At 38.9% G+C, this 17,841-nt stretch overlaps 2 protein-coding genes across 5 annotated transcripts in view; one reads left to right on the top strand and one right to left on the bottom strand.

The window, feature by feature from the left end:
- Window positions 1-17,841, bottom strand: part of RABGEF1 (RAB guanine nucleotide exchange factor 1) — a 66,591-nt gene that overhangs the window by 35,707 nt on the left and 13,043 nt on the right. For 2 of the 4 annotated variants that reach the window (XM_045819294.1, XM_045819296.1), the window contains exons 2-3: window positions 7,512-7,697; window positions 3,826-3,992 (exon numbers count right to left, since the gene is read on the bottom strand). In XM_045819294.1, coding sequence (XP_045675250.1) covers window positions 3,826-3,992; window positions 7,512-7,690 — 346 coding nt within the window. In that variant the 5' untranslated portion in view covers window positions 7,691-7,697. Of the gene's footprint in view, window positions 1-3,825; window positions 3,993-7,511; window positions 7,698-12,827; window positions 12,883-17,841 lie in introns of those variants that run through there. The other 2 variants (XM_045819295.1, XM_045819298.1) reach the window with 2 other exon arrangements.
- On the top strand, window positions 14,024-14,244 carry LOC123806262 (translation machinery-associated protein 7). Its single transcript, XM_045819300.1, has one exon. It carries the CDS (start codon window positions 14,024-14,026, stop codon window positions 14,204-14,206), a length of 183 nt encoding a protein of 60 aa, XP_045675256.1. The 3' UTR covers window positions 14,207-14,244.

Here is a 17,841-nt window from a genome sequence, read left to right as displayed (position 1 = left end):
GTCAGAGTAGATTGTACATATCATGCTCTTTACCCTCTTCATATGAGTATTTCCTTATAACAAAGGCATTCTTTTACATAACTACAATACAGCTATTTTTAAAATTTGTGTGATTTTTTTAAAACAGGATACAACTGAGGGTCATACATTCATTTACTGGTCACATATACTTAAATCTTCTTTAATCTGGAAACGTTCCACAGCCTTCCTTTGTTTTTCAAGACATTCAGAATTTTGAAGAATACAGGCCAGTTGTTTTGTTGAATGCCACTCAGTTTGGCATTCATGTACTCTGAATGCCACTCAGAGATGGCATTCATCTCTGCTGTTTCCTCATGACTTAATTCAGGTTATAAATTTTCAGGTTACAAATACTACCTACTTCTTGTTGTGCTCTTTTCAAAGTATCAAATCTGGAGGCACATAATGTCCATCTTCCCCCATAGTTATATGGATACCATTTCTCTATTTGTAATTAATAAATAAGTTATGGGAGTTCACTTGAGACCATTTTCATAACTTGTTCCGCCCCTCAACCCAGCTTCAGCATCAATTGATGAAACTTGCCTGAATTAATCCTCATTATGATGACTGCAAAACAGTGATTTTCTATTTCCATCATACCTTCTATATTGATTAGTCAACATTCTTTGGTAAAAAAGAACTTTCCCTTCTCTTTTATTTAATATTATCTTCTTTATTAGTGGATGGACTAATGTATTATTATTTTATTCAGTTATACTCCACTGATTGTTCTTATTTGTTTGATATGCTAACATGGCCAGTGGGAACCCCTTCAAGCTGGCTTCTGGGTCTTTGACATGTCCCCAACATTTTAGGGGAACCTTCTTTCCCTGTTCCAGCCCTGGAATCAGTCGCTTCTCCAAGGAACCCTAGTGAAAACAGTATTTGAGTCTAAGAATTGGGTAGAAGACCAGTATTTTAATTCTAGGAGCACAGCCTTCAGAGTAATTTGTAAAAGATGTACACAAGTTTCTACTCAGGGTGACAACATCTATTTGAGCTCTTAAAAAAGGGGGCATTTTTTAATGGATGAGCAATTATTACCACTGGGCCAACCCACCATAATTTACTCTGTAAACTATAGCTCACTCAACCTTACTTTTGGAAATTAGAAAACTGCAAGTAAACTTTCTGAGTTTTTACAGTCAAGCTGTTCTATCACCCTCTCTGAAGAGGCATCCAACTGTTGTTAAAATAGTCTTCAAATCCCTTAGAAAGTTATTTGTGTTCTGTTTATTACCAAGCTGCCCTGGCTTAAGAGCTGTCTTTTGCACTACCCAAGAAGTACAATATCAAGAGCAAAGGCATCATGCATTAATGAAGTAAAATAAAGAACACAGAATGCAGCCCTGGCTGGCGTAGTTCAGTGGACTGAGCGCAGGCTGCGAACCAAAGTGTCACAGGTTCGATACCCAGTCAGGGTACATGCCTGGGTTGCAGGCCACAACCCCCAGCAACTGCACATTGATGTTTCTCTCTCTCTTTCTCCCTCCCTTCCCTCTCTAAAAATAAATAAATAAAATCTTAAAAAAAATAAATAAGGTTCTTTATTAAAAAAAAGAACACAGAATGCAAAAAGTCTATTTAAGTCCAGACCCAATAAATTAAAACTGTATTTAGTACAGGCAAACCTTCTCTACATGCAAAGGCCAAATCATCAGTCTAAAGTATGAAGTTCATCTGTCAAAGCTACATAAGCAACATGTGAGAGACAGATACAACCGCATCCTCTTCATTAATACACACACATTCATTTGTTCAATACTTTGAGGTCTTTATCCCTGTATGCTTTCTATAAACAAACAAACAAACAAAAAACAACTAAAGGTTAAAAATTTAAGGTAAAAATCTATCATTCTAAAAGAAAAGAAAAAATGGTAAGAAATACTCTGTATAAACATTTTTTAAATAAAAATAACTTGGAGCTATTTCTTTTAAAGTACAAATTTTCTTTCTTAGAACATTTTTCTAAAACTGTCCAGGATGGTCAGTGAGCGCACATGACTCTTATGCACTTCAGTAATAGGAACCTCATCATATACGTATATGGATATAGATACAGATATATGTACAAACACACACACCAGTTCAAGGGAAAAAACTATACCAGGAGTTAGAAGACCTGAGTTCTAATACATCAACTCATATAACCTTAAGTAAATTAGTTAACCTTTACGGGCTATCATGTCATTTGTAAAATGAGGCAGTCAGAGCTGATGGTTTTATAATTGCTTTACTATTTCATCTGTTGTCATATACCATTTCATCATCTATCATAAATTCATAAGGTTAGTGAGGCCTTCCAAAAGCAGGGAATGGAATGTAAGCTATCAGAACAAATGGCTTTGATCAATGCCCTTGAGCTCCTTACTAGCAGAGACTATTATCTCAGAAAAACAACATTTTAAAATAACTAACATTTAATGGAGACTTACAATGTGTGCTAGGTACTGTGCTAAACTCTTTAGATGTATCAACTCATTTAATCCTGAAGACATGCTTACGGTAAGTATTAAAGTCCCTCAGAACAGACAAGGCTTAAAGAGATTAGCTTGCCCTCAGTCATACAGCCAGTGAACCTAACAAGCTGAGACTCAACTGGGGTGATCCTAAAGCTTATGCTCTTAACCACGTTACTTTCTGATAAACAAATTATGAGCCCAATACATTCTTAAATTAATCTCTAGCCAATAACAATTAATCCCCTTCTACTGCAGGAGAGAAAACTGCTTCCAGTTAACAGCCAAACAAGAAACAACCCCAAATTTATCATGTAAACTAAAAGATTATTTAAAGGCTTGCATTTATAAGAGAAATGCTGTTTCTAGTTATAAGTAAACTTTCCCTTTAACAAAACAATAGTCATTGAATCCAAAAGATCAGCAAAGATCTTAAGGGGTGATGTTATTCATTACCCTGCCTTTAGGCAGGCCAAAAAAACCCCTCATCACAACTACCCCAGGCTGAGGGGTTGGGAGCCAGACAGGGACTCTGAGAAAAGAGCTCTCTGTACCATCAGTGCTGGTTCCCAGTCCTCTCACCATTCCCAATTCACTGCACAACAGACCACCGATACAAAGGTTCAGAGACCGAGTCCTAACAACAGACATTCCTTCTTGCTTCCTGCTGGGCCATGTCAACCAGCTTGTCTGCTGACTGGCGGAACAAGTATGATTTTAGTGATAATCCTTTTGCTGGTTATACATCATTTTAAGAAGTAGGATGAATAAGGTCAAGTATATATAAATCCATGCACTAGAAAATGAACAATATGGATTACATTCACCACTCTAAAAGCCCAAAGGGACCCTTTTTGCATATGTTCTCTATATAGTTCCTCAAGATACTGTCTCTCAGATAAGCTCTCAGAAAACTTCCTTTTTAGATGACTGCAAGCCTAAAAACAGCTATTTCTGTTAAGGCATGGATGGTGAAGATATTATATAAAGAAGATTAAACCAGCATCCAAAAATTAAAGGCACAAAATATAAGACAACCAAAAAGCAGTTTAGATGGAATGAATTTTATAAAGAAAACTATGTACTTACTTATAAAGAAAACTATATATTTCAATTATCTTTATTTCTCCTAGAATAAACAAGCTTCTCTAGAATATGTCATCTGACCAAATAGATTTTTGGTTTCATTTATTGCCTAACACTCAAACCCAATTTCAGTCTCCAATCTGAGTTGACAGTCTTTAAAAGCTTAGAGAAATCAGAGGGCTGGGCCCACATGCATTGTGGATCTACTCAGTATTTCATTTGAGCAGGGAAGAAGACAAGAGAATCAGAAAATTACCCTTCTTTGATCCAACCCTGGATGAAGCACTGAAGAATTTCTTCACTGTGGTGACCTTGCGGGTCTTCTCATTGGTTTTCTTTTCTTCGAACTTGGAAAATGTGAGAGACTGAGCCCCTTGGCTGCTCTGACTACTGGCAAAGGCCTCTTCCTCTTCCCGCTGCAGTCTGCAATTCAAGAGAGGATCACTGACCCACACATTCTCCAAGTTTTCCTTGTATCTGAAGGTTATTACTCTATGAATTGAGGAGGATCTAAAATGGGGTTTTTAGAATTAGAGGCTAAACACACCAAATACGTTTGAGGTCTCTGATTTGTAACTATCTTACATGCAACTACAGACTTTTAAAAAAGACTTTATTTATTTATTTATTAAGATTTTATTTATTTATTTTTAGAGAGGGAAGGGAGGGAGAAAGAGAGAGAGAAACATCAATGTGCGGTTGCTGGGGGCTGTGGCCTGCAACTCAAGCATGTGCCCTGACTGGGAATTGAACCTGTGATGCTTTGGTTCGCAGCCCGCACTCAATCCACTGAACTACGCCAGCCAGGGCATATTTATTTTTTTTAGAGAGAGGGGAAGGAAGGGAAAAAGAGAAGGAGAGAAACACTGATGTAAGGAAGAAACACTGATCAGTTGCCTCTTGCACGTGCCCCAATCAAGTAACAAACATGCAACCCAGACATGTACCCTGAATGGGAACTGAACCGGAGACCTTTTGCTTTGTGGCATGATGCCCAACCAGTTGAGCCACACTAGTCAGGGTGTTACTGCAGACTTTAAAAGGGACTTTCTCCACAATCATGTTCATTCAGCAATTTTACTAGGGTTATACAAATGAAATAAAGTCTGGTCCTTTTACCTAATAAGCTCAAGGTCATAAGATAGAAAAAGACAAGTAAATAATCACAATTCAATACGACAGTCCCCATGGTAGAGGGTAAAGCACAAGCGCTAAGAGAACACAGGAAAGAACTGAATCTGCTGGAGGAGTCCAAGAAGGTTTCACACTGGTGACATTTAGGTCTGTCCTACAGGATTAATAAGATTCTGCCAAGTCAGAGGACATTCCAGGGAGAAGGAACTACAAATGTGAAGGCATGTCATTCTTGTTATCAATCAAGTTCGATGCAGTCAGAGCACTGATGGTGTGGTGGACTATACTGCTAGATGTGCCAGGTGGTAAGAAACCTTGACTGACAACCCATTATCATCCTGGATTTCATCATGTGGTAGGAAACCAAAAAAGACTGTCAATCTAATGAGTTACCATGATCAGATCTGTGCTTTAGAAAGATAATACAGGTAGCTGTGGGACAACTTGAGGGGCAAAGAGACTAGAGACAGGAACAATAATTAAGAATACATAGCCCTGGCTGGCGTAGCTCAGTGGACTGAGTGCAGGCTGTGAACCAAAGTGTCGCAGGTTTGATTCTCAGTCAGGGTACATGCCTGGGTTGTAGGCCATGACCCCCAGCAACCGCACATTGATGTTTCTCTCTCTCTATCTCCTTCCCTTCCCTCTCTAAAAATATATAAAATAAAATCTTAAAAAAAAAATACATGACAAAGATTTAAGTGAGAGAAAATAGGGACCTGGAAAACAGGAGAAGGTGAAATTCAAAAGACTATCATTCTAAGCTCAGAAAAATAAAACTTGTGCAATTAGTTGTCAAGAGTGTGAGAGGTGAAGGAGAAATTAAGAATGACTCCACTGTTTTTTAGCCAACTGAATAAACTGAAGTGATGTCATCAACTGATACAAGAAGAGATTTAGGAGGAAATGTTGAAAATGGGGATTAGAGTAAATAAAACCAATAACTTTGGCCTTGACCAGCTGAATTTGAGGTATTTATAATAAATCTCAAAGGCTATCTACAGAACAATGGTTCTCAAAGTGTGGTCCCCAGACAACAGCATCAGCATCATCTAGGAACCTGTTGGAAATGCAAACTTTCAGGCCTCACTCCCAACTTCACCAAGTCAGAGGCTCTGGGGGTGAGGTCCGGCAATCTGTTTTTACAAGATCTCTAGGTGATGTTCATGCCTGTTCAAATTTGAGAAATTGTGCTGTAGGAAACCTCAAGCAAGGTTACAATTGGAAGGAGTAACAAACAGCAACAAAGTCATAGGGAAAGGTGTTAGTCTGAGAATGGAATAGGGATAAGATAGAAGGTACTACATATATTAAGACATTTTGATGTGAAGAGGTGAGAAAGCTAAGAGAATCTCGCTTAGGAGCCTCCAATTTCTTTATGAAATAGGATCAGCCTCTAAGAATATCAGGAAAGCAGAGCGAGCCCTGAGGAGATAGTGAATGTTCTGTGTATGTTCTCTCTGATCGACCATAAAGTCACTGAAGGCAGTGAGTGTACTTCGTAATTCTGTGAGTTCACCACAGACGCTAGCCAAACAGTAACCCAGCAAATGTGGCTGATCAGATATAAAACTAGCAGAAGTTGTCAGAGTTCAGTTTGACTTTCTTTTATTGAGAAGTTTTAGTAACTAGGATGTTCTGACAAAGGATTAACATTATTTGTGGCATTTTATTAGTTCCTATCTTTACCAGCTATGCCAACTTTTATTTTACCATAATCATATTTCTATATCATACAAACTTGTTAAGTAATACTTCTGACTTACAAACCCCATTTTGGAAAAATTAAATTTTTATAATTTAAGAACTATATACAAAAATCAACAGATTTCTCCTACTACATGCTTATGACTGCAACAGATGCCACGCAGAATACATCAAACACGGGAGAAAACAATGCTTGACAAGGGCCATGTGCCAAGCCCTGTGCTAGGTACTGGGCTGGCCAAAAAGTCCATTTGGATTTTTCTGTATGATGGTTCTAGTAGTGCTTAGCTGTCTTTAACTTCATGCAAAACAATTCTATTAGAATGTATTGTGACAGCTGTCATATCAGAGTGCATTTAAAAAAACTTATCAGAATTGGTGATTTTTGTGCAGCCATTTTAATATTAAAGATGAATAAAAATACGCAACATTTTCAGCATATTATTTCAAGAAAGGTAAAAATGCAACTGAAGTGCAAAAAAAAAAAAAGGTTTGTGCAATGTGTAGAGAAGGTGCTGTGACTGATAGAATGTGTCAAAAGTGGTTTGTGAAGTTTCTTGGTACTATTGACATTTTGGACAAGTAATTCTTTGCCGTGGGACTGTCTGATGCACTGGAAGATGTTTAGCAGCACCGCTGGCCTCTACTCATTAGAAGCCAATAGTGAGAGATAGCTGACATACATAAAATATCCAAATCAATAGTCATTGGTGAAAATGAAAAATGTCCTTTAATTTACAGAAAAAATGTAACAGACTTTTTGGCCACCCGAATACATCATGTATATATTACCTCATCTAGCCTCCACCATGAAGGGTGTTTATCTCTACTCTTCTACTCCAAAAACCTTAATGTCTGTATTAGGGAACTAACACACCTCAAACACAAAATACTTAAATGGTGAGACAAAAGAGAAAATTAAGTCACTGAAAGGTATTCATTAAATGTTGACTGAGAAGATGAGGGGAAAAATCTATTCTGTTAATATTAGGCTGACTTGCTAAGAGCACAAAGCAGAAGGGAAAAAATGCATTCTGACAATGACAGTATTATGTATCCAGCTATATCACTGTAAAACCATCCCGAGTTAAGTCCATTTACCGCTCTGCCAGTTCCCAGTCCTCCTGAATCTGCTTCTGCCTGGCTTTGTGGTACTCCTCCCTCCAGCACTTGGAACAGAAACCATGCCAAGCAGGGTTGCCATAGTAACCACATCCTTTCTTGCATAGGAGCTCTGATTGATCCACATGAATTCCTCTGCGTTCAGACTTAAGGCTCATCTTCTTCCTGTTAATGAAGTAACAAACAGGAAAGTGTTGAAAATGAATTACTTTATCAGCACAGCCATTAAGACACACAAAATTGGTCCATATCTTACAGCTATAGAGGAGGGGAGGAGGGAAGAAGTGAAGGAAGAAAAGAGAGAGAAGGAGGTAGAGGAGGAAAAAGGGAAGGGAAAAGACAGTTCAAATACAGCAAATTCCTGACAGTCATGTTAAAGAAAAGACTTCTTCTTCCCTGTCCAATAATATAACAAACACTGTAAGAAAGGCCTAATATGGTATTAAAGACCTAACCATAAAACATAAAACTACAAAACTTCCAGAAGAAAACACAGGAGAAAAACTTCATGACATTGGATTTGGCAATGATTTCTTGGATATTACACCAAAAACACAAGTAACAAAAGCAAAAGTAGACAAATGGGACTGGAGCAAACTTAAAAACTTCTATACCAGGGGTGTCAAACTCATTTTCACCAGGGACCACATCAGCCTTGCAGTTGCCTTCAAATGGCAGAACGTAATTTTAGGACTGTATAAAAGTAACTATTCCATAACAGTTAAGCAAGAGCTTGGTGTTGCCGCCAGGTAGAAACAAGGTGCTGGGCCAGATAAAACCAGGAGGAGGGCCAGATTCGGCCTGAGGGCCTTGTGTTTGCCACCTGTGTTCTATGCAGAAAACACTAGAGTGGCACTAGAATGACATTTTGTCTCACATAAATTAATTCAACATTTACCAAGAAAACGAGTATAATTAAAGCATCAGAACAATCTAAACTCTCTGAGAAAGCATTCAAGGCCCTCAGAAATCTAGGACAAATTAACATGAGACTACTTTTTGCTACCACTCACTACATACACAATATTATGACAGGTACTTAATATAATTATTTATAGCAAAAAAAACCCCACCAAAACCCAAGCAGACATTATCTTCATTTTATTAGATGTGAAACCTGAGGTTGAGAGACATTTTCAAAAGTACATAAATACCACTGAAAACGAGCAAAAGAGAAAGGATTCAAAACAAGGTGAGCTCCCAAAATCCTTATACCACATTGTACCCAATCTACTTGTCCAAACTCTGCTCACATCCCTGAGCACAGCAATATTCAATCATGTGACCATCTTCTAAACAAACCATGGATGTTTGTGCCTCAGCCTAGAATTCCTGCCTATAGTTTTATTCTGCTTTTTCAAAGATGATTCACTATTCGAAGCTCATAAGCTTCCCATGAGCTTCTTTCCATCCAGAATTAACCTTGACCCTCCATTCTCATAATACTGCTTATTTACGAACCAGTTATATCCATTCTGCTTCATTACAGAGTCATTTCTATGTCTGACCTCCTCCCACCTAGATTAGAAGCATCTTGAGGAGCTGCTTTATATCCCCAGCAGAACACAGTGTGTGCTAAGGGAGGCAGGGCTGTTCTCCACTCAGTCTTTATTTGAACAGCGAATAAGCTTTCCTTTCAGATTTGATAACAAACTTAAAGACTTATGTTAGATATAAGTCAGAGCGAGAAGCCAATAAAAAAGTATGTTATATTGAAGAGAAATTTTTAGCTGTGATTTTCCTCTTTAGACTATCAGCAAAATAATCTGAGTTTTCTGCACAGCTATTATCTAACAAGATTCCTTACTTGGCAAGTTAAATGTGTTAAGGTAGTCTTATCTCTGGCAATCGACTGGATCTTACCAATCCTGTTAGGTTGATTCATTTTACCATTCACTATTTTATTCTTGCTGCTGCCACGTTATAGTTGTTAAGGGAGTGAGGAAGAACAGAACCACTAAGCGTTCTGTAAGAGGGGGTGGGGGTTGGGGGGTGGCTCTTTCTCTCTGCTAGTATATAGGAACAGATAATACTGGTTTGCACAGAGAGAGATAAACAGTTGCAGAGAACCTACTTGTATCAAATACTTATAAAATGTAAATCAATTATTCATCAAAGACAAAAAATTAGTATCTTCATTTCTAAGTTGAGTAAACAAAGCTTGAAGAGGTCAGACAACTGTCTAAGGTCACACATATTACAATTAAGATTTGAAATAATACTTTAACAAGTTTCTAAATCTGACTTCTTTTCTACACCATATGTTATTTGCTCATACCACCAGGATTATATTGTAAATTGCTACCCAACAAGTTTCATTTAAATTCATAGAATAAAATGGTCCCCATTCTTCTTCCTGTAAATAAACCGCCAAACAAGCACAGAAAAAAGGGGCACTCCACAACATGTATTCATGAAACTCACATGTCCAGACAAAATTAAGTCTTGTATGTTGGGGATCCTACAATAATTTAACACAACTATTTACTAAGTGCCAAGTGTGTGCACAGAACAAGGTAATACCACTGTTAATACAAATGACAGAACATACTCTTCCCCACAGGCCCCTCCCCTCCAAAAAGCCAAGCATACTGAGCAATGCAGAAAGACACAGAGCTATGAAATTGAGGGGAAGGAAAAGGTAAGGTCATTCTGACTTAGGGAGTACGAGCAGACCACTTGGGCCAGGGGATGCAGGTATAGACCTGAAAAAGTTTTGCAACTTAAGAGGGTCTTGGAAGAATGATATAAAAGTAGAGGGACATTCTAGACAGGAAGAACATCTTTTACATAAAGCTCGGAAACAGGAAGGCAAATGGAGCATGAACAATGTCGTATAAGTAGGAGGTTAACTGAAGAAGTTAGGTGTGAGGTCAAATATGACTGCTTTTTAAAATTCTGGGCTACAGAGTCTAGATTGAAGCATCACTGGAAGCTCTTGGAAAGCATGATAAGATCTCTATTTTAAGACATTAAAACTTGAGAGATGAAGTTCTGTCTTATATCACATAAAGTGAGATGGACAATAAATAATCACCTCCAAAATCAGCTATAAAAATGGACAAAACTTCCTCTCTGCTGACAAATCAATGTGTTGGCCAAGGAATGCATTTAGCTCCAGGCCACCAGTTCTGCTGGCCTCTCTCATGGCTCCTCCGTGTATGCACAGGCTCTGTTGGCCAGAGTGGAAGGAAACCTTACAGGCTGGCAGTGTTTGCACACAAATTCTTTGTCTAAACAAACAACCTTGAGCTGACCATTAAGGTATTATGGTATGTAAGCACAGGGGTGACCCTTAGAAGGAAGTCAAGTTTAAAAATAAAAACAAGAAAAAAAAAAAACTGAACAAAGACATCAGGGGCCATATGAAATCTCTCCAGAGATACCACAGATTTAGTCCAGCTATAAAACTTGACGGTACACACTGAGCACTACTTTGGGGGAGTCTCAAAAGCAAAAGAGAGGAGAAGAATCGGGGAAGAAGACCAGAATTCAACATATCACCAAACTCTCAGTGAGTTTACCATTCTCTCCTCCAGTATCACCAAGCCAATCCAAAAATGCACACCAAGGCACAGACACAGTGCCTCTAATTCAGGCTCAAGGACGGAGAAAGGGAAACTCCTAACACTGAGAGAAAATATGAAAGTCCCTCCATTTAATTGTTTTTCCCCTTCTCTTGAGCCACAGCACCCAAGCAACCACATGCAGAACTGGCTGGAAAGGCAGACTGTAGAAATGAAACTCCAAGGAAGGGGAACTATCTATTTTTCCCACTCTCCATCCTTCCCATTTTTTGGCCCCAAATGTGCAAACAGTTGTGGAAGTACAATGTTCATGAGAGAGTGGGGTAACTAACTGTACCATTTTCTGGCCAGAGGAAAAGAAAGATGAGAATCTAGGAAATTAAAAAAAAAAAAGTGTAGGAGAAGGCACTGACAAGGAGAACTTGAAAAAGCAACCTAAAAAGGTTGTTGGTGAACTCCAGGGCTCACCCCTGGCTGTGCATAGGACATCTGATGCTATTCAGGACAAAAGACTAAAATTCAAACTAACAGAGACCACCACACAAGTTTCAGACTGGCACAGTCATAACACAGATGGATACTACTGCAAAGGCCTTGAAAAACGAACTGACATTGGGAACATGGCCCACAGAAAGTGGATTAGAACTTGCAGCCCAATGGGCAACAAAACTAGAAACATTTGCTCTGCAAATGACACCACTAAGAAAATAAGACGACATACTACAGACTGGTAGAAAATACTTGAGATCACATATTTGACAAAAGAGTTGCATCTAGAAAATATAAAGAATGCTCAAACATTAACAGTAAGAAAAACCACCCAATTACAAAATGGGCAAAAAGACCTGAAAGACAGTAATCTAAAGAAGACCAATGTGCTAGGAGACAATTCTCACATTTCAGTCCCAGGGGCTTCTGCAAACATCCTCATATCTAATATTCTTAAAAGAAACACATAATTATCTCCCTCTGGAGCCTAGGGCAAGTTTGTTTACTGTCCAGTTCAATAGATAAAATGTTTCCCTCAGGTCAGAGTTTGAGCAGATCTGTTTTCTGCCTTTTATAACAGATTTGGCTTCCCTAAGCTTGGGTTCCTCAGCTGTGACATCACCCCTCATGGGACTTGGGAGTAAAGGTAGACCATGTGAAGATGAAGTTTGTTTTGTTGAAGTCCTGTGAATGATTAAGTACTTTGTCTCTGACTCAGAATCTCATGTCTTCTGCCAGCATCCATGAATCTATGGCAGGATCAAGTTACCTGCAAGCAGGGTGGAAACTTGGGTCCTTCACAGTTCTTGATGACATGGCAAATAAGCACGTGGAAAGTTGCTCAACATCATCATCCATGACAGAAATGCACATTAAAACCACCATGAGATATCACTATACACTTACTAGAACGGCTAAAATTTAAAATATCAATACCAAACAGCAGCCAGGATGCAGCAACTAAACACTCACATCCCTAGTGGAATGCGAACAGCACAGCTATCATGAAAAACAGTATGACATTTTCATAAAAGTTAAACATGCACTTACCATACAACCCAGCAATCCTGCTCCTGGTTATTTCCTCCAAAGAAACAACTGATGTTCACTCAAAGCTCTATACATAAATATTTCCAGCAGCATTTCTCAGGACCATTAAAAAAAGGAAACTACCAAATTATCCTTCAATGAGTGAATGGATAAACACACTGTGTAGTATAGCCATGCAATAGATGCTCCTCAGCAAAAAAAAAAAAAAAGAATGAGGGGCAGTACCTACCCAGGCACCAACTTGGATGAATCTCAAAGGCTTTATGCTGGGTGAATGAAGCCAGCTGTAAAAGTTCACATATTGTATGATCAGTGTTTCTTAGGAATTAAGACTGGGGGGAGGGTATCTATAAAAAAATTACACCTAAAATTACACTATAAAAATATTACGTTTTTGGGAGGTGATAGAACTATTCTGTATTCAGGTGTTTACATAAATCTATAAATGTTTTAAAATTCACAGAACCATGCACTCCCCCCAAATTCAATTTTACTGTATGATTAAAAAAAAAAAAAAACTTGAGAGGCAATTTCTAGGTTGGATTGAGGGGAAAATGCAGAACAGGAGACAGGGATCGTGACCAAGAGACAACTACAGTAAGAAGTTATAATAACAGAGGTGTCAGTAATACAGTGGGAATGGGAAGGGGATGGTGGCAATGCACTTTGCAGGTGAGATGGCTAACAGTTAACGAATGAGGCATGGCAGGGAGACTTGCAAGTTTATAAATGCTCTTTACTGCCTCTACGAGATTAAAGCCCTCCAGTATTTATTTGTTTGTTTCTTATTAGTTTAGCTTTTTAAAAAAGATTTTATTTATTTATTTTCAGAAAGAGGGGAAAGGAGGGAGAACAAGAAGGAGAGAAACACGGATGAACAAGAGAAACATCAATCAATTGCCTTTTGCATGCCGCCAAATGGGGACCTGGCCTGCAACCCAGGCATATGCCCTGACCAGGAATAAAACCTGTGACCCGTGACCTTTCGGTTCTCAGGTCGGCACCCAATCCTGAGCCACACCAGCCAGGAAGCCCTCCAGTATTTAGATTTAACATACTTATTTAGTAGATGAGGTTGAGACAGAAAGAATAACTAAATCTAGCCAGAGTCCAGATGTTACATTGAAGAAACTTTAAAGACCATCTACTTACTCCTCTTACAATAAAGATGAAGACACTGAGACTGAGAAGTTACAGTTCGGTCAATCAAAAGGTAGTAAGTGACAGGGACAGCACTAGAGCCTATAAATACTAAGTCCTAGAGTTCCATCAAACTATTTTGAGAGTCTGAACTAATCTTTCACTATTATCATCCTGTAGTCCCTTTCTTCAATTCCAAGAGGAATGGGCAAAAAGAAATGTCCATTTTCCTTATATCAGAATTCAGTAACAGTGGTAGGGTCTGGGGAAGGAGCGGCAGGCACCATGCCCAGCCGTGAAGGTGGCAAGAAGAAGCCCCTGAAACAGCCCAAGAAGCAGGCCAAGGAAGATAAGGCATTTAAGCAGAAGCAAAAAGAGGAGCAGAAGAAACTTGAGGAGCTAAAAGCGAAGGCCGCGAGGAAGGGCCCCCTGGCCACAGGTGGAATTAAGAAATCTGGCAAAAAGTGAGCTGTTCCTGTGATTGGGGCACTGGTGATCCTTCATTCCCTTCCTGCTTTAACATCTGGATTCCTAGTCATAACATCTCTTGCCACCTGTAGCTAGAATGAAGTGTCATCTGGGAGCCTGTTGTACATTTAAGAATAAACTTTTGTAAAAAAAAAAAAAGAAAAAAGAGTTCAGTAAGTTTTTAAATTTTAACACTACAAATACCATAGCACAGGTCTGTGTCACTAAAATGAAAACATTTTAGTGAGTCTGCCTAGCACATGAGTCAGCAACTTCCCTTTTCTTGGGCAAATGTTACCCCAACCCACAATGGTAGACTGCCAGTAGCCATGTTTGTCTACCTGCCACTTCAGGGCCAGAACTGACTGAACCAGAGATGGGTATGTGACCCAAACTGGAGTTCTGGAAGTGAATTTAATCTGGGCTGTTCTGTTGAGTGATGGAGGAGGTATGCCATGACCGTCTTCCTTCAAGTGACCTGAGTAACAGGATAACCAGTCTGAAGAGTGAGTAGATGCACACCAAGAAGCAGAGAAAAGAGGCAGAAGAAAAACACTCTCTAGGTGTTGAGAAATTTCCATTTCTCAGTTTCAGTCCATTCCAAGGTTCAGCTGCCTGCCTACCCTCAGATTCTGAGACACACTCCTTGATCCCTCACTGTTCTTTCCTTTTCTTCTTATACTTGTTCCAATAAAGCTTATTTAACTGCACCCAAAGACTTGTCCAGGTGCTATTCTAGGGCTAGAAAAATATAACAGGATTGCTGTGACTACTCAACATATAACTAAGAGCTCAATAGGTATTAAGCTAAAAACAATAAGAGTAGCTATAAGTCTATGAAGACCAATTTGGTGTGGACATCAGATCATAATGATCAGTCAAATCTGCATTCAAATACCAGCTCTGCCACTTATCAGAAACATGACTTCGGACCAATTAATATTTCTGAAACTTCCACTCATAGCTCTCTGTCTAACTTCTACTCCTATCATTCTCAACCTTTTCACAAATCTAAGCCCCACAGCCTTTGTGCTCCCGTGACTTTTGCTCTCTGGTGTTACACCTGTGATTATATTACCTTACATGGCAAAAATTTGCAGAAAATTACGGTTATGAATCAGCAGACCTTAAAATAGGGAGATTGTTCTGGATTATCCAGGTGGGCACAACATAAGCACATTAGTCCTAAATGCAAAAAAACCCAGAACAGTCAAAACAATCTTGAAAAAAGAATATAGGAGGACTTACAGTTTCCAATTTCAAAACTTACCATGAAGCCATGATAATCAAAGCAGTGTGGTACTAGTACAAGGACAGACATATGGATCAATGGAACAGAATTGAGACCAGAAATAAACCCACACATTTACATTACCACAAGGGTGCCAAGACTATCCAATGAAAACAGAAGAATCTTTCAGTACATGGCACTGGGACAATTGGGTAGCCAGGTGCAAAAGAATGAAGTCAGGCCTTTACCTCACACCATATACAAAAAACAACTCAAAATGGATCAAAGACCTACATGCAAAAGCTAAAACCATAAAAACTCTTAGAAAAGAATTCTTAGATGACACCGAAATCAAGAGCAACAAAAGAAATATAAACTGTACTTCATCAAAACTAAAACTTTTGTGTTTCCAAGGACCTCATCAAGAAAGAAAAAAGATAACCCAAAGAGTGGGACAAAATATTTGCAAATTATGTATCTGATAGAGAATTTGTATGAAGAATATATAAGGGAGGACAAAAGCAGGTTTACAGCTGTGGGTATACAAAACAGTTTATTTTTGTATTATTATTTGTTCATTATTGTATTATTTTCTGTATAAACTATAAACCTACTCTTGCCCACCCTGTATAAAGAACTGTTATAACTCAATATTTAAAAAATAAATAACCTAATTTTTAATGGGTAAAAAGATCTGAATAGACACTTCCTCAAGGAAGACATACAAATGGTCAATAAGCACACACAAAAAATATGTTTGACTTCATCAGTCATCAATGAAATGCAAATCAAAAACCCACAATGAGATACCACTTCACATCCAGTAGGATAACAAAGTCAGGTGATAAGGTTAACAAAACCCTGGCTGGTGTAGTTCAGTGGATTGAGCACAGGCTTGCAAATCAAAGGGTTGCCAGTTCAATTTCCAGTCAGGGCACAAGCCTAGATTGCAGGCCAGGTCCCCAGTAGGGGGCACACAAGGGGCAACCACACACTCATGTTTCTCTTTCTCCTTCCCTTCCCCTCTCTTTAAAAATAAATAAAATCTTTTAAAAAGCAAAAAAAGAAAACAATTTTTAAAAAAGAAGTGTTAATAAGGATGTGGAAAAATTAGAACCCCCATGCACTGCTGGTGGGAATGTAAAATGGCGCAGCCACCTTTGGAAACCATCTGACAGTTCCTCAAATGATTAAACAGAGTTATGATATGACCCAGTGATCCCACTCCAAGGTTTTTACCCAAGAGAAATAAAAACTTATGTCTACACAGAAACTTGTACATGAACGTTTATAGCAGCGCTATTCGTAATAGCCAAAAGGTGGAAACACCCAAATGTCCATCAACTGACAAATGGCTAAACAAAATGTAGTGTATCACACAATGCAGGTATTAGTCATAAAGAGAAAAGAACTGATATGCCACAATTAACCTTGAAAACATGATGCTAAGTGAAAGCAGCCACTTATAAAGATCACATATCATATGATCCCATTCACATGAACGTCCAGAACAGGGAACTCTACAAAGACAGAAAGTCTTTAGAGTGGTTGCTTAGGATGAAGTGGGAAGGGAGGGAATGAGTGTAGGAGATAGCTAAAGGTTATGGGGTTTCTGAGGTGATGAACATGTTCTGAAGTTGACCATGCTGGTGGTTGCCACTGAATTATGCCCTTTAGGTGGATGAATTATACCTCAATAAAATTGTTTATAAAATGCAAATCAGAAGAGGAGGGCATAATGGAATATCAGGGCACTACTGTTGGCATTGAAGGTGAAGAGCTTTCAAAGTCTCTTTGAATTATAATTCAAAGAATGTGGGTAGCTTCTAGAAGCTGAGAATGACCCATGGCTGAGAGCCAGCAAAGAAATGAAGAATTCAGTCCTGTATCCACTTGGAACTCAATTCTGCCAAAGTGAGTATGTCTGGAAGCAGATTCTCCCCACAGTCTACAGATAAGAGCCCAGGCTGGTGAATCCCTTACCTTTGACCTCTTGATATCCTTAACACAGTACCCAGCTGAGCTGGAGTTCTTACAGGACTTCAAGATAATAAATGGGTGTTGTTTAAAGCTGCTAAGTTGGTAGTAATTTGTTACCGCAACAGAAAACTGTTACAGGCCTCTGTTACATTTCTCTGGCCTTCGCACAGGTGTTTTAATGCCTAGAATGCTGTACCCTTAGCTGTTCATATGGTGATTTCTCTCTCATCATTTAGGCCTCAGTTTTCACATCACACTATCAGAAAGGCCTTCCCTGGCCACTCTATGTAAAGCAGTACCTAACCTTGAAGGCGGGGGTGGGGTGGAGGTAGGAATGTAAATGGGCTGGTTCCACACCTGCATGCAGCAGATAAAAATTGGGAGGGATATCTCAGGATTGAGGGGTCCCAGCCCACACTACGAC

Source organism: Phyllostomus hastatus, unplaced genomic scaffold (genome assembly GCF_019186645.2).
Source record: "Phyllostomus hastatus isolate PE091 unplaced genomic scaffold, TTU_PhHast_1.1 phas_scaffold_385, whole genome shotgun sequence".
Lineage (NCBI taxonomy): Eukaryota > Metazoa > Chordata > Mammalia > Chiroptera > Phyllostomidae > Phyllostomus > Phyllostomus hastatus.
This window is presented reverse-complemented; position numbering and strand designations above follow the sequence as displayed.

Bases quoted from the DNA above. Each gene is read 5' to 3' on its own strand.
- LOC123806262 (XM_045819300.1), top strand. From the start codon at position 14,024: ATGCCCAGCCGTGAAGGTGGCAAGAAGAAGCCCCTGAAACAGCCCAAG.